General features: G+C 38.7%; 2 protein-coding genes and 1 long non-coding RNA gene across 8 annotated transcripts in view; 1 reads left to right on the plus strand and 2 right to left on the minus strand.

Moving 5' to 3' along the window:
• Positions 1–328: 328 nt before the first annotated feature.
• LOC132147032 (zinc finger protein 271-like) overlaps positions 329–23,350 on the minus strand; it is a 220,253-nt gene continuing 197,231 nt past the window's right edge. For 2 of the 4 annotated variants that reach the window (XR_009434908.1, XR_009434901.1), the window contains exon 3: positions 329–1,104. The gene's annotated coding sequence lies outside the window, so the exon portion shown is untranslated. The remainder of the gene's footprint in view (positions 1,105–23,350) is intronic. The other 2 variants (XR_009434902.1, XR_009434903.1) reach the window with 2 other exon arrangements.
• Positions 1,554–22,461, minus strand: LOC132150624 (zinc finger protein 501-like). The gene is made up of 2 exons (XM_059559270.1): positions 21,957–22,461; positions 1,554–2,504 (listed from the first exon to the last, which is right to left on the minus strand). The coding sequence occupies exons 1-2, from the start codon at positions 22,276–22,278 to the stop codon at positions 1,786–1,788; spliced, it is 1,041 nt and encodes a 346-aa protein (XP_059415253.1). The 5' UTR covers positions 22,279–22,461; the 3' UTR covers positions 1,554–1,785.
• LOC132154352 (uncharacterized) overlaps positions 21,960–23,350 on the plus strand; it is a 72,213-nt gene continuing 70,822 nt past the window's right edge. The window contains exons 1-2 of one of the 3 annotated variants that reach the window (XR_009437156.1): positions 21,960–22,066; positions 22,118–22,228. This is a non-coding gene — a long non-coding RNA (uncharacterized LOC132154352). Of the gene's footprint in view, positions 22,229–23,350 lie in introns of all 3 variants that reach the window. The other 2 variants (XR_009437160.1, XR_009437159.1) reach the window with 2 other exon arrangements.

Raw genomic sequence — 23,350 nt, forward strand, 5'->3', positions numbered from 1 at the left:
TGATTGCCTGCGCTGGATTACCTCGACCCCCCAATTTCCGTCTCCAGTTGTAAAATTGTGTGTTTAAGGTGTATTGATTATGTGCTTTTGTGCTGCGGTGTTTTACCTGTTCTCACACTGCTCCCAAAGGAGCATAGTGTGAGTGTTGTTTTTACTACTGTACTTCATTGCCTTGTACCCACAAGTGCAATGACAATAAAGTTGAATCTAGTCTAATCTAATAAAAATATGCATAATGAATCTACATTTTCCCCTTACTTCAAATGAAATCTTAGTTTGTGGCTCATTATAAGCCCATTATATTTAATAACAAAACATGCTAAAACAGTACGATGACAAATTCTCTTTTATTAAACTTTGAACTTTTATTAACAATATAAGGGAAATGTTTTATTTGCATTGTAACACACAAAAAAAGTCTTTGGATTTCCCTTTTCTTTAAAACTATAGTAGTATGTGGTTCATTATTAGCCTATTAATTAAAACACAAGCCATAAAAAGTACAATGGTACAAATTCCCATTGGCATTTAAACATTTGAATTGTATTAACAAAAACTAATAAGATGGATATTGTAACCAAAATAAATAAGGTATTTTCCCCATTTTAAAACAAATGCTTAGTTTGTGGTTCAATGTTTTATTTATTTTAAATGGAAACAGCAACCATAATGAAAAACTCGCTTAGCCTATATTAAAGGAAGAAATTAAACTTATTAACAAAGCGTGTGCTTTTGGATCAGTATCTCGCATCAGTCTCATCATTCAACAAACCAATCCCTGTTATAGCCTAAATAGAAGCTCTGCATACGCAGAGTTAATCGTTTATATTTAATAGTTCATTTTGCTTTTGTGCAATAGATAAATAATTTATTTGTTTTACATTTTTTATGTTTAGATATTTCTTTTTTTATTTTCCTGCATCCTGCACACACACGAGTCTTGTCCCGCGCCGCTCTCTGTTGCGTCGGGTCTCGCGGGAGCAAGTCTGTAATCCGCTGGCACTTGACTTGACAGTGCGTGTGCTACATCCTCTTTACAATCTCTAGATTATAAACACTGCATTCTGTCAGCAATGTAACGCAGCAGTTATGTATCAGACTTAACTGTAACAGACAGTAACAGTTGGTCTAACCTGAAGAATACAAAGCATTTTTTTTATTTAATTCGTATCATTTATCGGTTATATTTATCTATGTTTGTAATTTGCCTATTTTCTTAGCTGATTTATTCACCTACAAAATCACCCCAATCATTTTTTTATTTTTTTTAAATAGAGCTGTTCAAGTCATCTGGTGATTTTTTTTTTCCATATCGCAATACATTGCAAAGACAAATTATCACGATGCGAGTTGTTTTCCAATATTGTTTAGCTCTACTAGTAAGTTTAATCAAGCTAATAGGCTCAGTAGCTTCTGCAGCATGAACACAAACATGTATTTCTCCATTGTTGTTGGTGTTACACGACGTAGCGGTGTCTGACTATAGTAGAGAAGTGGGGTGATGACTTCGTTTCACAAAATATATGGATTGGCAGTACACAAAAACCCAAAGGTGTCATTTTCAGATTTATCCACTCTGGGACCTGGTTTAAAAGAAATAGTGAATTCATTCTCTCAAAATGCTGGATCCGTCTGGACGAAAGCATATACCAAACAAAATATTTACATAAACATCTAAATGCGTCTCCGCGTGTACGGGGCCTTACTGTGATTGTTTTTTGTTTGACTGTGTATAACCGATTACTTAATGGAACGCTTCCCACATACATTGCGGTGATGTGCTTTCTATCCAGTGTGAATCCTCTCATGTCTTTTCAGCTCTATTGACTGAATGAATCTCCAGTCACAGTGTGAACACTTGTAAGGTTTCTCTCCAGTGTGGATCCTCTCATGTGTTTTGAGATTTGCTGAACGACTGAATCTCCTGTCACAGTGTGAACACTTATAAGGTTTCTCTCCACTGTGAATCCTCTCATGCTTTTTTAGACTTGATGAATCAACGAATCTCCTGTCACAGTGTGAACACTTGTAAGGTTTCTCTCCAGTGTGGATCCTCTCATGTGTTTTCAGATGTGTTAACCGACTGAATCTCTTGTCACAGTGTGAACACTTGTAAGGTTTCTCTCCAGTGTGAATCCTCTCATGTGTTTTCAGATTTGCTGAACGACTGAATCTCTTGTCACAGTGTGAACACTTATAAAGTTTCTCTCCAATGTGAATCCTCTCGTGCTGTTTTAAACTGCTTGCTGCACTAAAAGTCTTCTCACACTCAGAGCACACATACTCTCTCACATCAGTATGTATTTTCTGAAGATGTTCTTTCAAACTTTGTACATGCAAAAAACTCTTACCACACAAATGACATGAATGTGGTTTCTTTGCATGAACTTTCAAGTGTTTCTTCAGAAGTGAAGCCCATAAAAACATTTTATCGCATTGATCACATGCGTTCTGCTTCTCTTGAGGACTTGATTCTTCATTTTCCTCTTTTTCTTCAATGAACTCTGAAATAAAGGTAAAATGATTTATTTTTGGTATATTGTTAAAAGCTGAGAATGTCTGTAAATACACAATTTACTTTTTAGCTTCAGATTCATTGACTTTTACTAATTTAATAGGAAAACTGGGTTAATGTTTTTTAAGGATCATTGTTTTGGATCAATTTGACCGCAGAACCTTTGAGCTGTATAAAACAAGAAATATATAAATTTTACTAGGGATGCGATGTTGGCAGATTTTTACCACTTTACCACCATCAAAACCCTAGTAAAATTAATATATTTATATATTTTATATACATATATACAGTAGGTAGACAACCAGAATGGGTAATACCGCTATGTGTACAGGGCCGCGGCGTTAACTGCAAGTTAGTCGCGTGTTAAAACCATTCACGAAACTACCGCCAGGGGGCGCAAAGGGATGAATTGCAAAGTTAATGTAATTGTAAAATGAGATAAAAGTAAAACAACAATAACATTATGATGTAACATTGTAACATCTTAAAAAAAATTATTTTACAGTGAATTAATTTCAAAACATAGGATAGTCTTGGGCTACAGTCTACTCATCAAAAATTAAAAGACCTTTAAAGGATCTAATAGGGGGCTATTGTTATTAAACAGTCATTAAATATGATCACTGATCATAATCAAGATGTGCTCTGTTTGACAGAATTACATTATTTTAAATGAGTCCACCCCCCAAGATAACTGTTATAAACATGAGCCGCGTCTGAAAGGCAAAGGGGAAGTGTTGCTTCAATTTATAACAAAGTTTTTAGGATTTCTCGGAGGGCAGACTTCAAGTATAACCCTTTTGAAGTAATGGTGCTTTACATTTTTCCAGAGAAACAAATGTTAATGATACATCCCCTGTGATTTATCTGTTTGTATCCGAGTTAGTTCTGACTGCAGATAAAGTTTTAATAGCTGATATTTAATTATGATTAAAAATGATATTTAATAATGAAAAAGATGCATAAGGATCAGCGTTTATAGACATTCTGAACTCTATTGGGGTTAGACAACATGTCTCGGGACCTACTCATTGTTGAAATCATACTCTAGATTTAATACTGTCACATGGAATTGATGTTGATGATTTTGAAATTATGTAGACAAGTGATGAGATCTCAGATCATTATTTAGTTTTGTGCAAACTTCATATTAGGACTGTGCAATTAAATCGAAAAAAAATGATTCAGTTTCGATTTTGGTCTCCAATGATCATGAAAATCCAATGATCGAGATAAAACGATTATTGTGCCCCATTCCCCCCACTTTTGCAGCGCTGCACATTCGTTCCTCCATAAAAGCCCAATTTCCTATGCAAATCAGTAAAATCATGTAATGTGACAATTTGCAAACATGCTTGAATTATCGAATTATATTTAGGGGATATTTAGGACCCTCTTGTATCTGCTCCATTTATTAAGGCCCGACCACCGATTGTGTGAGGACCCTCTTGTATCTGCTCCGTTTATTTTTAGGGCTCAAGCCCGAAGGGGATTATTCTTATTAGGGCTCAACCCTGTTGTTTTCCTTAGGATTATTATTTATTTATTAGGGCCCGAGCCAATGGGCGCAGGGCCCTCTTGTTCCCCTAAGGATTATTCTTACTATTATTAGGGCCCGAGGACCGATGGGTTGAGGACCCTATTGTCTCTGCTCTGTTTCTTATCAGGGCTCAAGCCCGAAGGGGCGAAGAGCCCTATTGTTCCCCTAAGGATTATTCTTATTATTATTTTTTTAAACCTTTTGGGTTTTTTGGGGGGCCTTAACATGCTCAATAACTCTTGAAAATTGGCACACATTTGAACCTGCGGCCATCAGGACGCCGCAGAGGCTGGGACCCGGGCGTGGCACAGGGGCTCTACAGCGCCCCCTGGAACACATTCAGGAACCTTGAACCATAGCTCACATATACTTGCATGTTTTGATATGAAACTCTGTACACTTATAGATCTCATTGAGCTGAATAACTTTCATGCTATATGTCATAGGCTCCGCCCAACAGGAAGTCAGCTATTCAGGGCTGTTTAAAAAAAGCATGCTCTGGAATTTGAAATACTCCTCTGAGGACTGTTTGCCTAAATTGTTCTTATCAAGATGGACAACTTTCTAATTCACGGTCATAAGCTACGACCAATAGGAAGTCAGCTATTTTGATTTGAATATGTATTTTGGGGAAGATACCGTTGTGAATTATTGCATACTCCTCACAGGGGAAGTACACTATACACACCAAACTTTGTCTACATGATGCCAAAACATTGAGGAACTTAAACTGCGAATGGATTTTGGATAACTTGAAGGGTTTTGCCATGGTGATTTTTTGAAATAACAGTAAAAAGGGAAACATTAATTGTCTTGTATTTTTAAATTGCAGCTTCCGAACATTTCAAAACCATTTTTCATTTAGAGAACATGTGATTGAGGAAATATGCATAGTTTCACGACTTTACAACACTATATGATTAAAATAAAAAAATTTAAAAAAACTGTCAGACATCTGATCTCACTCTGTGTGAGTGCTGACTGAGTGTGTGTGTGTGTGTGAGTGGGAGATGGGCATGAGCCGATTGACAGAGAGAGAGAGAGAGAGAGAGACTTAGATGTGTGTGTGTGTGTGTGTGTGTGTGTGTGTAAATGAAATAAACTTGCGCATGCATATATATATATATATATATATATATATATATATATATATATATAAATATATATAAATATTCCTCACTTTAGATGAGCTCAGAAAAATAGATAGCTGGCAATTACTAAATGTTTTATAAAAACCTGACTTTATCATGAATTACATCTGGAATATATGTCAATAAAGCAGTTATTAACAAAACGAGCAACTATTATCATGTGTCTAAATAATAAAATTTATATATTTACACTAAAATTAATAGTTAATTAATCATTTAATTTCACTTTCTTAATGATCTCATAAACCACTGACAACTCCTAAATAAGTGGTTTGTAAATAATGCGATAATTTATAAATAATAAATTGATCCTTAAATTGTGAAAATACAATGATTGAACTTTATAGATATGCTCAATTACAAAATATTTATAGCTGTATTTATGAACTGCTTTATAATGCCTATTAAAGGAGTGCTATTATGGTTTTTCACTTTTTCAACTTTAGTTATACTGTAATGTTGCAGTTTCAGCATAAAAATTTCTGTAAAATTACAAAGCTCAAAGTCCAATTGAAAAGGAGATATTTATTTTACAAAAATCACTTTTTAAAGACTACAACGAACAAATTGTTTGGACTACAACAAGCATTTTCCGGGATTTGTGATATGACAAATGGGATGTGGATTGGTTGAGCTGCACTAGAGTGTGATATATATGTAGTTGACCATGATGAGTGGAAGAGGAAAAAAAAAACTCCTTATATATATATATTCAGGTGTGCAGAATTATTAGGCACTTTTTCCTTTACTGATAAAATGAGCCAAAAAAAGACTGAAAAATCCAAAATTATTAGATCCTCATGAGAAATATTCAAAATTAGACCAGTACATTAACTGCAAAGTAAAGACATGACCACTGGACAGCAAGATGCTTACCGGGTCAGAAGGGTCAGAAAAAAAACAGGTGGAGAAGAACAGAAACATGTAAACTGCAAAAGAATTAAAGTGAAGAATTAGGTGTGACACTATCAGGGAGCATTTAGTCTACGGAGCCACCATTCTCCAGAACTGCAACTTTCCTGGAGTCTACGAATTACAATGTGTCAGGTTCTGAGAGACTTAAAAGATCCCCAAAAAATGACTTAATTAGAATAACACGACTTATTGTGGAATACTATATATTAAGACTTTATATATAGGCTTTATGAACAGATAGGTTTTGAATGATTCTTGAAGAACTAGCATCACCTCCTCTTGTACGACGGTTTGAGGAATAGATCTTCCAGATAGTACTGCTGCTCCCTATATGCAGAGTACGCAGTCTTCGTAGGCCACCAACTCCCAGAGGGGGCACCATCCCAGTTGCTCAAGAAAAAAAACAAAAAAAAACATGCGCCAATCCCCCAATCCGCGCTCGCGACCATTTGCACCTCATGTTTTCTGCTGAATGTTCGTAATTGATGGATGGACATCTATGCCTGGGTAAAGGACATCAGCAGTCCAGCGCAGAGAAAAGACAACTAAAGAAAGTAACAAGAAAAAACAGGCATAAAGTTGGCTTGACATTGGACATTCTAGAGTCTTAAATTTAGGGACCGTCTCTAAAGTTACATGTGATATTGTTATACACTTTTCTAACGTCAGTAGCATTAGAAGAGGATAACTTACAGTCATAAAAACAACTGTAATTGTTCATCTAGGTGACAGCTATAATGCACAATTAAATTAAATGTTTGATGTTTATTAAAACAAACTGTTAGTCATGTAAATTATGCTACTTTTTCACATGGGCTCAAACACAAATTTGAAGCTCAGTAGCATTTGAGGAGAAAGACTTGCAGTCATAAAACAATTTTAATGTGTTAATTTAGGTGTCAGCTACAATGCACACATTATACATTTTTAATATATATTAAAATAAAGTGTTACTAAAGTTATATATATTGTTCTGTGTATGTGATTTCAAAGTCTAGATGGGTCGGATTAACCCTTTAACTGCCGTATCCCTTAAAACTTGATTGCAAGAGGGTTACTGTAAATGCTTATGCCCGCTGGGCACAGTTTTCCCAATGCCACCGGGGTGGTGTTTGCACTGATGGCTTGAGCCCACCATCGCTGCTTGCAGCTATATTTATTATTCTTCCGCTTCTCCAAAATGAAATCGCATTTTTGAGGGCTTAAACATGCTCAAAAAGTCATGAAGTCGTTAAAGGATTTTTAGGCTGCATTAATTAGGTAAACCGGAACCGGAAACACTTCCCATAACAACCTATGTACTTGCTACATCATTAGAAGAATGGCATCTACGCTAATATTTGTCTGCTTCTCTCTTGTTCCGAGGTCACCGTGGCCACCAGATCCAGTCCGTGTCCAGATCAGAGGGTCACTGCAGTCACCCGGATCCAGTACGTATCCAGACCAGATGGTGGATCAGCACCTAGAAAGGACCTCTACATCCCTGAAAGACAGCGGAGACCAGGACAACTAGAGCCCCAGATACAGATCCCCTGTAAAGACCTTGTCTCAGAGGAGCACCAGGACAAGACCACAGGAAACAGATGATTCTTCTGCACAATCTGACTTTGCTGCAGCCTGGAATTGAACTACTGGTTTCGTCTGGTCAGAGGAGAACTGGCCCCCCAACTGAGCCTGGTTTCTCCCAAGGTATTTTTCTCCATTCTGTCACCGATGGAGTTTCGGTTCCTTGCCGCTGTCGCCTCTGGCTTGCTTAGTTGGGGACACTTCATCTACAGCGATATCGTTGACTTGATTGCAAATAAATGCACAGACACTATTCAACTGAACAGAGATGAAATCACTGAATCCAATGATGAACTGCCTTTAACTATCATTTTTGCATTATTGACAGTTTTCCTAATGAATGTTGTTCAGTTGCTTTGACGCAATGTATTTTGTTTAAAGCACTATATAAATAAAGGTGACATTGACATTGACATGAAACTTTGCACACGCGTCAAACCTGGTGAAAATTTTCGTCTGATATAGGATTCAGAAGAGAGTGTGACAAAATGGCTCGACAGCGCCACCTATACAAAAAAAATCAGCAGCCTTCCAGCTATGTTTCACGTACATGCACGAACATTGGCACACACATATAACACACCAATAACATATAACACAGCAGTTCAGTCAGTGTACTGTTTGAGTAAATTAATTACTCCGGGATATTGGTTTGTTTTAACTCAGAGGGAGTTTTCAGCCACATTAAAAAAATTTACAGCTTAAGTCATTTGTGGATTAATGCGTATTGGAGACACTAATCGTTCAAATGAATCAGTTCGTTTGGGGAAAAGGTTCAAGAAGACCCTGTTATACCGAATGATTTGTTTCGCAAACCGGATTTCACAAACTACTTTGTTTTGATCTCACAACAGACACGGAAGAGAAGACAATGCTGAATAAAGTCATAGTTTGTTATTTTTGGACCAAAATGTATTTTCGATGCTTCAAGAAATTCTACCTGACCTGAACATGGACTACTTTGAAGATGTTTTAATTACCTTTCTGGACATGTACAATACCATACATACATTTTGAATGGAGGGACAGAAAGCTCTCGGACTTAATCTAAAATATCTTAAACTGTGTCCCGAAGATGAACGGAGGTCTTACGACATGAGTCATTAATGACATAATTTTCATTTTTGAGTGAACTAACCCTTTATACACGTTTAACAGGCATTTAATCAGACATTTACGAAGCATTTGTGAATCTGAAGGAGAGTTTTTGTGTAGTTCGGTTTTATGCGCAAATTAGTTCCATGAATGATGCTTATATGTGCTATATAAAGGAGGAAGTCATGGCCTAGTGGTTAGAAAGTTTGACTCCTAACCCTAGGGTTGTGGGTTCAAGTCTCAGACTGGCAATACTACGACTGAGGTGCCCTTGAGCAAGGCACCGAACTCCCAAATGATCCCCGGGCGCCGGAGAATAAATGACTGCCCGCTTGTCCAGGTGTGTGTTCTCTGCTGTGTGTAGGGTTGGGTACCGAAACCCAGTACCAATATGGCACCGGTACCTATGGAACCGGTATGCACCAAACCGAATCAGCATGCAGATTTCAGTGCCTCATTTCTGTGCCTCTTAAATGCCTGAGCGATCGATTGAAATATTTGTCCATATTCTCTGAAATGTACACATGAAGCATGGGCATCGCTAGGCTTTTTTAGCGGGGCTTCATAAACTGTACACAAATTCACTATCGCCTCAAAGTCTGACCGCTGAAATGTTATATGAAAACAGCGACAGACCTGTCTCCTCCTCGTCTTTCAGCGCTCTTTTATCAGCAGACTACGAGGAGCAGCGCGAGCGGACTCAAACACAAACAGAGGACACAAGGTGTGTGTTTATCAACAGTTTGTTAGAATATCTGTCTCTGTGCAGTTGTTTGTCATAAATAAAGTTTACAAAAGATCACGCAGGAGCAATCGGTTTCTCGTCTACTTTAAAGTTTTCGCTCCTTTCACCGATCATCAAACCACAGCTGTTTCCATCAGCGAAAATCTAGCCCTCAACACATATGAATGCATACTTGAATTATATTCAGTTTAAATATTCTAATATTATAGTAGTTTACGTACTTTATGCATAGGCCATATGCACCGGTACCATTTTAAAAGTATCGAAATGGCACCAGTATCGAATAAAACCCAATCGATACCCAACGCTAGCTGTGTGTCTGCACTATGGATGGGTTAAATGCAGAGCACGAATTCTGAGGCCATCCTTAAAAATATTTTGGTTTGCAGTAACAGTAATTAAAAAAAAAAAAAGGGACGGTAGGTCGGTCTATATTTTTTTTTTCAAGTTTCAATGTAAAAAAAAAGCAAATTTTTGTGATGGTGATGACGTCGGTATGAATTTAAACAAATTAGCATATCGTGACGTCACTGACTGGGTCTTCAACCCGTGCCTTCAGGCACATCATTGCAAACCTCATTTTGATGCAGGCTATATAGACCACAAACAAATTTAAATCTGTCAAAAACATGTTTATTGCATGAATTTCAGGTGAGAAAAAAAATGAGGTACTGTTTTACTTGCATCCACCGCTACGTATCAATGCAACCTACAAATGAGAGAATGTTTACTTTGCTTTCTTGGGTTGTCACTTTTGTGAAAAAAATCCTGTTTGATTTGAGTGACGAGTGTTCATTGAATCGATTGTAAAATCGATTTTGCATGTCTAAAGTTTTATACGGCAAATAACACCAAATATAGGTAAATCCACGGACAACAGGCAGGACGAAGGTAAAGATTCAATATATTGGTAAAGACCAATATTTCTGATGATTTATTGGCGTGAAGTTACGTGCAAAATGACAAACAGGAGTGCAAAATTTTCGAAAAACAATAAGCAGAGTGGACTGCCATAATGCAAAACATTTACTGCAGGCTTCAACATGGCTGAGTTTACGAATAAATTCCAACAGCAACAAAAAAATCGCATAGGCGATTTTCTTAGGCTATCAAAAAAATATTTTTTCGAATATTCGTCGAATTTAAAATAAAAATCCACATTCGAATGCGCATATGAATTTTAGGTGTGCATTAAGGAAGCTGCCTTATGAGCCCCGGTACGTGTTCCATTCCATCTCGCCGCACACAGCTGTGTCTACACAACTTTCAAAGGCGGACGAGCTTGACACGCAGTATCTGCTGTATCATCTTTCACCTCGTGTACGCACACGAGATGCGATGACAATATATGTGTCATTGCATTATAAGGTTATGTTAGCCTATCCAGTTGAAGCCACTTAAAAAAATAAAAATAAATGTGGAGAAGATCTTGTTTACATCAAAACTGAAACCAAGCCGTTCACACAGAACGCATATTTCGCGCATCTCATGTTTTTAAATGAAAAAATGTATCCTGTGTGACTGGTTTTCCGCCCTTTTTATTTATTTAACAATGCATGCATACATGATGCTGTTTCGTTTATAGTTCTTTAAGCAACTTAATTAATAATAATTGGTTCATAAACATTATTTTAAATATGTTTTTTTCACAGTCATGTATTCTAATGCTTTGAATAAACATGCAGTAATATTTTGAGCCTCAGAAGAGAAGCAAAAAGCTTTTCTTCACCCTAACTGATATTATGCATTTAAAATTCGAATACAATTCGAATTTTGATCATATTTAAGTAAAATATTCGAATTTAGTTTTTTCAGTTATTTTGACAGCCCTAGGCGATTCAAGCCCGAAACTGTATGAGACTGAATACCGGCTGAATTCACATTTCTGTTGTAAAAAGAGAAACATTGTGCAGAAGTATTATTTGCTGTTATGCTTGTTTGTCCGAAGCTGCAGTTGCTGTGTAACGCCTGTTCAAAAAAAAAAAAAAAAAAAAAAAAAAAAAAAAAACTGGACACGCTCAGAGAAAAGGTTGTTAAAATCATTTTCTTATTTTCGTTTACGAAACTTGTGTTGGTTGATTCGTGCTATAGATTTTCGAACATAAAGTGACAGTCAACACGGTCACGGTTTTAGACTAGAGAGGAGAAGGGATGGGAAAAGATCTGGGCACAGTTTTTCCAGAGCTTTGTGCCAAGTTAAAGCAGTGTCAAGCTGTTTTAATGATTTTTTTTTTTGACGTATTATGGTGCCCGAACCCTTATGACTTTGAACAGTGACCGCGAACATTTAGTTTACTGCAGCCATCATTACCAAGCGCGAACCGTTGACTCTGACAGTGAATGAGAGTATGAGACGAAGCGAACGCACAGGCCACAGTGTGACATCCCTGTAAACACAGATGACGTCAAGGGTTTTTTTTTAATGAAAGAAGATAGCCTTCATTTGTATGTAGGCCAAGGCAATTTATATATTTACAATACTTATTTAAATATAATTAATAGTATTTTATTGCGTTTGTATTAGTTGTTTGAAGAGTAAAAAAAATTGGTCGGTCTTAACGCAAATGTACAATCGGCAAGTCGGTCGGACTAAAAGCAAAAAAAAAAAAAAATTGAGAGTGCTAAATTGACAGGGTCGGTCGGGTTACGGCAAACAAGAATATTTTTAAGGATGGCCTGAGTATGGGTCACCATACTTGTCTGTATGTCACTTTCACTAACATGTCTTTAAAAAAAAAGATACAGGTGAATCTCAAATTAAAAAGTCATGAAAAGATTCATTTATTTCAGTAATTCAACTCAAATTGTGAAACGTGTGTATTAAATTCAATATAAACAGACTGAAGTAGTTTAAGTCTTTGGTAATTGTGATGATTTTGGCTTACATTTAACAAAAACCCACCAATTCAATGTCAGGGACATTTACCCATCTATAGCCCTAACATCACCTGTCCAGACTGTGGATGTAGAGAGGCTATTCTCACCCCTGAAATTGGTATTTTTAAATTTGTTAAAATGTTGCTTATTTAGAGTTAAATATTTGTGAGAGATCTATGTATTGTATTCCATTACAGGTGGAAACAGCTTTAAGGAACAGACTGAAGGACCAACATTTAGACGCATGCTGCAAGGTGGATGTGGATGGACCCCATCAGGATGAAATAGACTATTGAGAGTGAGGAGTTGTCGTCATAGTACAGAGCCCCTCCCCTCGAGATCACAGTCTCCGCCATGTTGGCAGGACACCGGCGGCGAAACATGATTGTTTACGTGTGGTGTTAACGCTGTAGTAGAGGAGGTTCTTGCATTTCCACACTGTTTTACCATGACTGGAAGTTACTGCTGTGTTAAAAACTGCTCCAGTACCTCACATGATACATATGGAACACATAGGAACAATGGAACACAGTTTTTTAGGTTACACCAAGCACAAAACAGTGGTATTTGAAGAAGCTCTCAGGCATCCAAAATATCAACCCATACGAGCTCCCTTCAGCGGAATGGCACATAGACTTGGACCATTTACCTCCGTGCACATATATGGACATTGTGAATTATCTAGTTTATGGTGTAAGTTACTACACAATGCAGGAGTTTAAAAGCCACAAGTCTTTGGAAAGTTGTGAGTCTTTCTGCTGTGTCTGGGTCCAACTACAAGCCTCCATGTGGTGAAAACAGCGTTGTACTGGCCAAGGTAAGTTTCTTCACATGCGTTTTAGCGTGTTGTAATTACACTGCATCTAGCAGACACTTCTTGACCAAAATGACAAAGTAATTCACTGCGACTGCTAGGGCTGCATGATGTGTCGTTTAAGCATCGATATCGCGATGTACGAATCCACGATAGTCACATCGCAGGATGTGCGATGTAGGCTGTCGTAGTTTATCCGTTATTCATTAACTATATTGGCCAGCTGCTCCCTGGCCCTTGACGAATGTGATTCTCGGATTAATTGCACAGCTTAACCATCATAGAGTGAAGGTTTATCATTTGCATGTGTTTTTAAGTCTTGTCAGTTTAACAGGGTGCATATAAGAACGAGCAGAGAGAGAGAGAGAGAAAGAGCCCTGGTCGCGCGCGCACGCTCACCTTCACAGTCTTCAAACAACAAGAGCGCTGTCTCCCTCGCGCATATTAATCAAAATCAATTGACAAGGTGGTGTCAAACAAAAAAAAAATCTATCCAGTGATGAAATGTTTTTTGTGTGGTGTCAAATCTTGTGCGATATCCTAAACTGCAGAGATAATTACACAACGCGTGCCGTACACGTCTGATTCGCGAACTAATGATTCCTTTGAACCAATTCAATTTAATGAATGGTTTAAACAACTGACCTGTCCAACTAGGGCTGGACGATTATGGCCTAAAATCAAAACCTCGATTAATTGAACATTTTACCTCGATTACAATTAATGAATGATTATTTTGTTTCTGTTTTGTTTTTTTTGCCCTCATAGTTCACTGACAAGGTTTGTACTGTAAGCAGGGCCATAGCTGGGGTTTGCGGGGCCCCGGTGCAGGTTGTATCAGTGGGCCCTGTTTGAAAGTGTTTAATTTGTATGTTCGTTCTATTTATTTGTTTGTGCTATTTACACAGTGTTTAAGTTTTTTCAAGTTTGTAAGTGTCCAGGTACAGAAACTGAATAATTAAATGTAAAATAGCACGGTAAAAATTAAACATACAGTCAAACCAAAATTTATTCAGACACCTTCAACATTTCTCACATTATCAGTTTATTTGCTATAGTTTAGAAAATGGTAATAAAATATGTCAAGAACTCAAGAGTTTAACTGCCAGAACAAATTCATCTTGATAATATCAGATAACTTTGTAATCCATTACATATCTTTCTATCAAACAAAACTTCATTCAGCAGTCAATACTTTGTTGGCCAATTACCAAGCAATGCTCAGTTCAGCTTTTCCGCATCTTGTGTTTGAATGCTTTAAAGTTTTTTGAATGGTTAATTTGGCAAGTGGCAAGGCTTAATAACACATGAAAATTATACGCTTTCGTGTCGACACGCAGCAGCGTTCTGTCAACTGTCCTGAACGTCTTTTTAGACTGGCCTCAGCCAGACTGTTGAGATCGACTAGTAAAGGTGGTAGTGTTGTCACGGTACCAAAATTTCAGTATTCGATACCGATAGCAGTGAAAATCCACGGTTCTCTGTACCAATTTCGGTACCAAAGCAAAACACAAAATATGCTAGTTAAAAAAAAATAACTTTAGCACTAAAAATAAAACCAATGCCATTCTTTATACTTATTTACAATTGTGTTTAAAGTTTTTCTACAAGTTATATAATTATGAAAAACAGTAAACAAGTTTCACCCAAATTTAATTTGTCTTTTAATTTATGAAATTTAAACACATTTTATTTTTGGTAAATAAAAGGGATTTGCTATTAAAATTAAAACATGGAAGAAATATTGTGATTTATTTCTTTAAAAAATAAAGTTTTATAAATTTTTTCAACAGTAGTAGCAGCATCACATACATTTTACTAAATAATAGTAATATTTCTAGCACAATGCCTTTATGTAAAAATTAACTTTTAGGCCTAATGAATGCATATTTGTCATTTTAACTGAACTTAAGACTGGTGGTGATGCTTAAGATATTTTTGGTCATTGAGGGTTTCTGTAAAAAATTAGTAATAGATCATATTAATTATTATTAAAAGATAATACTACTACTAATTCTACTATCATACTAATTTATATACAATGCACTATGAATTGATGAGCTGATGGGTTCATGAATATTAATCACGTTGTCTGCGTTCGGTCAAAATGATTTGCTGAAATCAAAACAGGGACGGTAAGAGATCAGCGCCAGCCAATGAAATTGCCATTTGCGCATTAGCTCTGCCCACTACCGGAGAAACCGGTATGTCTTCTGCTTGTTCGAAAATGAATATGAATAATTCTAAATGAACTCCATTATTTTGACAGGAGAAAGACAACAAAGAATAGATACAGTCGGCATCTAGTCATAGCTGGGGGCGTGGCGAGGGCGGAGTCGGTGTGGGGGAAAACACTGCGAACATCGTGTGTATTTGAATGACAAAAATGCACATATTGAGCGCTCATCCCCAGAGACACGTAGAACAATTGTATTCTCTTTTAACTTTAATATTCATATACACTAGTCCATTTCGATATTGGATTCATTTTACAGCCCTAATGTAGATGTATCCATTCAAAAATAGCCAAATTCCGTGACGTTCTGCTTTATACAGCAAGTTCTATTTTTGACCGGATTCCGCGATTCAATCGTTTCGCAAACACAGACGGGGTGAATTTATGAATGAAAGTATAAAAGTTCTGACACAAAACTAAGTTGTTACGTGTCCACAGGCTTTTTTAAGTGGGTTTATGTTCGACACTAGGCTAACGTTACATAGTTTTGCTTCAGGTAGAATGATAAGGCTAATTATATATGCATGCCACTTTCTGAAACAACCTTACACAGTTATGATAACGTTAATAATGAACACGATGTTAATATAGCCTGCCTGTGATGAAATGCCGACTGCACACACACACATGCTTAGTCTTGGGATTCCATAACTACCCTTGATCATCCTCACAACTTATTGCTTGTAGCCATTTTGTCATCCTTTCCGGCTCTGTATGTTTATTAGGAAGGATGTAGAACTTCAATTCATAATTTGTTAGTTTATTGGAGGTACAGAAAACGACATCGGCGTGATTGTGCCGTGTATTTCAATTGGCGCCAAGGCAATGTTTTCCCCCACAGGCTAAATTCAAATCACGTGACGGGGCGTTCCCAGACCAACCGTCTGTATCTATAGTTTACATCAGTGTTGCCAGACGTATGATAATTATAGTATTTGTACGATAATTTTTACCTCTGTACGATGTATGATCAATAATGAAAAAAATCCCGTAATGTACGATAATTTCAGAATTGTATGAAAATTTCAATGATGGTAGTTGCAGTCATAGGGCTTCTTTACTCATACACGAAATCGGCTCATTACAGACACTCTAAATGCGTTCGTGTGCACATCAGAGTGTGTTAAGATTGCAGGAGAGTGCCCTGAACTAGTTGCGGTCCATGACAGCAAGAACCCCTTCAACATCTGGCAACACGCAGTATTCCAATGACAGCGGCTCAGATGTGGAAATAACTGCACCACGCAGAAACAGCTAAATTCCTTCTTCACTGGATGCGACGAAGCAAGTGTTAAAAATCATTTTTATATGTTTTAATATGCACAGCGACGCAGACAGTCACTGAAAATAATGGGATAGTATTTTGTCTCACTGCTTCCGTCCAACAATACGCCTTGTTATCTATTGTGTTAATTTGCAGGTCGTGTCAAAATGTTGTTGGTTTAGAATAGATAGATAACTCTTTTGACTAGTGTACGACAATTTTCTTCCAAATACGATAATTTTGAACTTCTGGTACGATACTTGGGCATTTCCAATCTGGCAACACTGGTTTACATATAGCGTGTCGATTCAGCGTGGTAAGACTCTCGCTCTCTCTCATTTTGCATGCGTGAGAAACAGCGCTATCAGTAAAGCGACGGTGAGTCGTGTGCCTTCACAAAGAGTTTACAGAGCATCAATTACAGGGGCACTGTGCGTCCATTGAGATGAACTGAAAAGTTCAGATCGCTTAATGAAGAGAGAACTCTGAAGCTCAGATGCTGAAATTAATGCAAGCGGCATGCGCTTCAGTCTATGTAGTAAACAAACCCGCACGTCTCTGCCATTCATTAATTCACAGAGAGACGCGCAGAACACGGATTCATATTTCAAACAACTTTTGCAGCTTAACATTTACAGATACTGTCCATATGGAGATTTGATTTGATTAATTTATGCTAACTTTGACAAATTCCATGACTGTCCATATTAAAATGTAAGTTTCATTTTCATGACTGGATTTTGAGATTCCGTCCTCGTTTTCTGCTTCGCGGAAATCATAGCGCTGAACCGGTTTTGAACGGGACCTCGGTACTACCGGTACTTAAAGAAACCTGGTACCGTCACATTTACATTTTTTTTGTACCGACTTGGTACCGAAGTACCAGGTCTTTTGACAACACTAAAAGGTGGGATATTTTTTCCTATTGAAAGCACTATCTGACATCATAGCTCACTATCAGCAGTTATTTTATCTATGTTCATAACATTTTGTATAGATTATTGCTCTGTGTAAGAGATAAATAAAGATCAGATAAAGATAAATTGGCACAAGTACCAGTACGAGTGATTGCGTGTGTGAATTAGTCATACCGTCTCTATATTATTGTGAAGCTGTGGGTTGTAAATAGCCTAGTTCCTTCAAAAGTAGAAAAATATGCTATAATACGTTTTGAGATTCTAAGCTACTTTAGTAATAAATCACAGGACAGCGCTGACAACTAGTTTTTGCGTTCCTCTGTGCGCGCGATCTTCACAGCTGTTTATATGGGTGTTCGTGCCACAATGCAGCTGCGCGAACATGTGTACGCCAGCCGGGACGAAGGAAGGAAAGTCAACTATACCACATTAACCTCCTGAAGCACTGGGAGGGGACGAGGACTCAGGTCGCCGCACTCGCCGCCACCTCTCCCGTGGTTGTTGACATCAGCCCCAAACTGTCAGCCGCCCAGAGGACGGAGCTCCAACATCTGGTCGGTCAATTCTCGGATGTGTTCTCTCCACGTCCCGGGTGGACCCGCATACTCCAGCACGACGTACGCACACCTCCAGGGACCATTGTGCGGCAGCGGCCCTACCGAATCCAGGAGGCCCGGCGACACGCCGTCGAAAGGGAGGTTCAGGAGATGTTGAAGTTGGGAATCATCGAGCCCTCCCGCAGTCCCTGGTCCAGTCCCATAGTCATGGTCCCAAAACTGGACGGCACCCTCCGGTTCTGTAACGACTTCCGCCGCCTTAACGAGGTCTCCGAGTTCAATGGATACCCGATGCCCCGTGTCGACGAGCTGCTGGAGCGGCTGGGGAGGGCCCGGTTTATTTCCACGCTGGACCTCACCAAAGGCTACTGGCAGGTACCGTTAACAGAACCCACCAAAGCAAAGACCGCCTTCTCCACCCCCAGTGGCCACTGGCAGTACCGGGTTCTCCCCTTCGGGCTGCACGGAGCTCCAGCCACGTTCCAACGGATGATGGACATCTTGCTGCGACCCCATCAGGCTTATGCCGCGGCCTACATCGACGATGTCGTCATCCACTCGGAGACCTGGGAGGACCATCTGGAGCGGCTCCGGAGGGTGCTTCTCGAACTGCGGTGGGCTGGGCTCACCGCCAATCCCAAGAAATGCCACCTGGCCCTACCTGAAGCAAAATGGGTGAAGGATACCAATGCCCGGGTGACGCGGTGGTTCCTAGCGCTCCAGGACTTCCACTTCGACGTGCGACATCGAGCTGGAGCCGCCAACGCCAATGCGGACAGACTCTCCCGCCTGTGGACAGCTGTCGCAGGTCTGTCAGGGGTGATTCCCCCCCCAGCCCCCACTCGCCCGAGGGACCAGGACGACGCTTGGGGGGGGGGGGGGTGAGCCGTGTCCCGGGCACCTATCAGCGTCGCCCTGGCAACGGTGGAGATCCACCTGCACACAATCACCGCGGGCTGATCGGTCCCAGCTGAAGACGCTCAAAGGGCGACTACAAAAGCTGCACCTGAGAAGACACGGGTGAGAAAGCTCTCCAGAAGTTCGCCAGCTAATGTTGTGTCTCTTATCTCTCCAGAAAGCGAGTGACCGACCAGCCCGCCACCTGAGCACCGGACACCGATTCCCCTTGCACTCAGCCGGCCGGCAAACAGGATCACGCAGCACCGAGGACGAGCACCGGACACTACTGGCAAACTTCACGTTCACAACCACTAATAAACACACCCTCCGGGGCTATAACCCTTTATCACAGCCTGCCGTGTGATTCTTCAGCCCGCGACAATATATATATATATATATACACACACACACATACATACATAATATCAGATTGTAGCCATATTTCTGCTAGATTTCTGCTTTAATTTGATAAAAATGTTTATTTATGCCCTGGCCCTATTTAAATACACTCTCTCAAATATTTCTCAAATGTAAGGCAGATGACAAGCTCAACTGCTCAACAGCTAGATGGTTATCTGTCTGAAGTCCCCATCCCCAGAAGTGATAACAGTCTGGAGAAGTAATGCACTTTCTAGTCCTACAGAGAAAAATTTAAAATGCACTTCACCTAAATGCACTTTGTTTTTATGAGAGAACAGTTCATTTTAAAACCTTTCTGCAGGCCAGTAGGCCTGTACATTATTTAATATACACATGAGTGGGATAAATTTTTAGTTTGAATTTTATTTTATACTGTGCATTGTTGCAATATGATTCATAAATATTTGCATAATTTGTAATGATGTATTTTTATGTTTTTTTTTATTTTTATAATTTATGTAATTGTAATTATCTTTGAAACTTTAATATTCATTTATGCAATTGCAATGTCTTAATTTTAGTAAAATTAGTACACGGTCATAGCAATAAATGCAATGGTACTAATAATTGGCATAATTTCTTTCGGTGTTTCGGTTTTCGGCCTTGGTTTTCTCTTTTTCGGTTTTCGGCCAAGAATTTTCATTTCAGTGCATCCCTAGAAGTAACATTACCAAACAATGAACAGCAAAAGGATTTGCTCGTGGTAAGTTCATGTTAGTTAATGTTAACAATTCAAACTAAAGTTACAAACAAATAATTTACTCTAATTTAAATAATAATTTAAAATGAGAATGTAAGTGTGCTCTCCCCATTTTTGTTTGTAAGAAAAAGTTTAATTAGATTTCAAATCGCAGTATATATCGCAGAAAAATAAAATATAGCAATGTCAATATACCAATGTTTTTTCCCAATATCGTGCAGCCCTAGCCCTTTAGTAAACACTAGATTGTAACAGATGTTCAGTGCACACAAACGTTTCCAACATGTTTTGATGTAGGCTAAAGCCGTCTATGTTTAGTTATTTAGTTGTTATTTGCTGCAAGTGCTAGAGTAGTTAAATGTGTGATTGCAAGATGTAAATGTCCTGGTTAGATTAATTCATGTGGGTAGAGGGTTGCATCGGGTCTGGGCTCCCGCGGGACCCATGCAAATCTCGCGGGAGCGGCCGGTTTTACCTTTGCTGCGGGCGGGAGTGGGCAGTCAGAATATTTCGCGGGAGACCCGCGGGGAACGGTGGTGTGTAGTAGAACTGGAGTGCAAAATGCATTTTATTTTGAGTATTCCCGCCAGAGCATGTGAGCGGAGCCGTATTTCCTTAAGAGAGATGAGCGCCTTTGTGAAGATTCAGCTCCGCATGCTCAACCCAGTCCATAATCTAAGCGTTCTTTATGTGCATTTCATCTTGTGTGTGGTTTACACATGCTTTATAATCTATTTGTATTTTGTAAAGATCTACGCACATTTCAGCTCGTGTGTTTGTGTGCATTTGTGTTTTAATGAGCCTGTTTTGAATATTCTATTGCACAACAACGGCAGCTATTTTCACGGAAATTAAGTGAACGAAAATCAAATAAACTACTTCAGTTTTTGCATTTTAGGTAGGCAAAGGTCAGATTATTATATTGAATACATTTTAAGTAGTCTAATACAATTAATAAAATTATTAAGAAATTAAGAATGTCGTTTTGGAAAATTGCCATTTATCAGCATGCATTATTTTAGACAACTATCCAAGAATTTCAACATAAAAAATGTATTTAGTAGGCCTAACTGTGTGTGTGTGTAATATATATATTAGTATTATTTATTTTCTTTTTTTCCAATAGCCTGTTGAGCAAGTTATCGTGAATGTGAAGTCTGTGAGATTTTTTTAAAAAGCATTCAATTTTGTTTTATTTCGTTTTGTATTTATTTGTTAAAATTATATCTAGAGTATTTTCAAAGTTCTCTAAGGTAAAGTTCCTTGTTAATCGTTTGGTGCATGTATGCAGTAGGCTTTGCCTGCGTTTAAAAACCGAGGTGCCGTTAGTTTCGGTTTTGTTTTAACGGTAAAAGTTTTATAACGCTAATAAATCAAAAATACCCAGTGTTTTTGCCGTGTGGTGCTTTAGTTTAGCATCGGTTACTTCATATTATTTAAATGCAATCATGTTTAAAATCTCTTATTCTGGATGTTGACTTGAACGAATATTTAGTCTGAATAACTATTTGTGTACATTTTTCACGAGCTCTGAGATAAAGTCCGCGGGAGCGGACACAAACATCGCGGGAGCGGGCGGGTCTTCAGCGGGAGTGTCCCGCGTAGGGCTCTAACGTTACATGTGGGTACTAGGGTACTCTTTGCTGTGTGTGGACGACCATGTCGGTCAGCCACCACCGAAGACCAATTTTGACCCAGGATAAACCCTGTCATTAAAAATGAATGAAGAATAAACACCAACCTCCTTGTTCCTCCTGTTTTATTTCTGGTTCCTCGTGTTTTATTCTCAAGGATTCTTTTTCTTCGTGTTTTATTCTCCAGGTTTCTGGTTCCTCGTGTTTTATTCTCCAGGTTTCTGGTTCCTCGTGTTTTATTTCTGGTTCCTCGTGTTTTATTCTCCAGGTTTCTGGTTCCTCGTATTTTATTCTGCAGGTTTCTGTTTCCTCGTGTTTTATTCTCCAGGTTTCTGGTTCCTCGTGTTTTATTTCTGGTTCCTCGTGTTTTATTGTGCTGGTGTCTGGTTCAATGGTGTTCTCTTCTCTCTCCTCTTTCACAAACTCCATCTTCACAGCAGCAGATCTCAGTTCAGATGATACACTCCTCCAGATATTCTTGCTCGCTTCAAAACTCAGTCACGGTTGTTATGATTAGAATATTACAGGTGTTTACTGAACTGATTCAAATACTTAATTTTTCTCTAAGAAACGTGTCTAACCGTTTGTATGAAGGCAGCACACCGACATAACAACAGAGAGCGTGGTGAAACTGAACTTCTTCCTCTGAGGTTTAATGATGTTTGTCAAACAAACGAATGTGTTTAGCGCCTCCCGCTGGACTGGAGCGAAGCGACCAGGTATGCGTTTCCCAAAACCATGAGAAGGGTCTGTCTGCAGACTGCAAGACGGGGGTGTAACTTGAAGTGGGCGTAACTTGAAGTAGGAGGCGTAACTTGAATTTGTTCAAATCACACAGAACCACGCGAGACCTCAAAATGAGACTTTGTCGGGATGCATTCGAAACCGCATACCCTTTAATTAGGCACTTAATTTCAATAAGTACTAACTTAACGAGCGCTAAAAGAGTACATACTCTACAGCCTAAATGCGTATGTATGAAGTATGAATGCAAATTGTATATCATCATCCGCTATGTTGATCATGTGACCTACAAAGTTAAAACAAGCACAAAAACGTAAAAGACATAAGTGACAGGTTTAATTAATGTATTTGTAATTATCTTGATAATGAAGAACATGTTTCAGAAACGGCTACCTTTTTATTTTGTGATTGTAGTATAGCCAATACTGTTGATTTTATTCTTTTATATTTTTAACTCCACTAATGTGATCAAGTGTTATCCTTAAAGTGTAACTAAACCCCTGCTCAGAGCCTCACTCCACCCACTGACAATATTTGAAAAATGCTGAAAAGTGGGCAGATCACAGCGGAGATAGAGGGGACGAACCTAGGGCGGGGTTGAGCGAGTGAGGCGTGATCCTGAGACTCGCAGTGACGGATTGATTGACAGCTGCTGTCAGAGACGCTAAAATGGAGAGTGACTGTAATGACGCAAGTAGCTTTGCAACAGAGCGATCATTTGAAGTAGAGGACTTTTCTCCCCCACTTTTACCTGAAG

Source organism: Carassius carassius, chromosome 1, assembly GCF_963082965.1.
Source record: "Carassius carassius chromosome 1, fCarCar2.1, whole genome shotgun sequence".
In the NCBI taxonomy this organism is placed as follows: domain Eukaryota; kingdom Metazoa; phylum Chordata; class Actinopteri; order Cypriniformes; family Cyprinidae; genus Carassius; species Carassius carassius.

Coding starts and splice junctions, on each gene's coding strand:
- LOC132150624 (XM_059559270.1), bottom strand. CDS start 22,278: ATGGAGTTTGTGAAAGAGGAGAGAGAAGAGAACACCATTGAACCAGAC. Junction 2,505..21,956: donor AAAACAGGAGGAACAAGGAG/GTTGGTGTTTAT, acceptor CCTTTATTTCAG/AGTTCATTGAAGAAAAAGAG.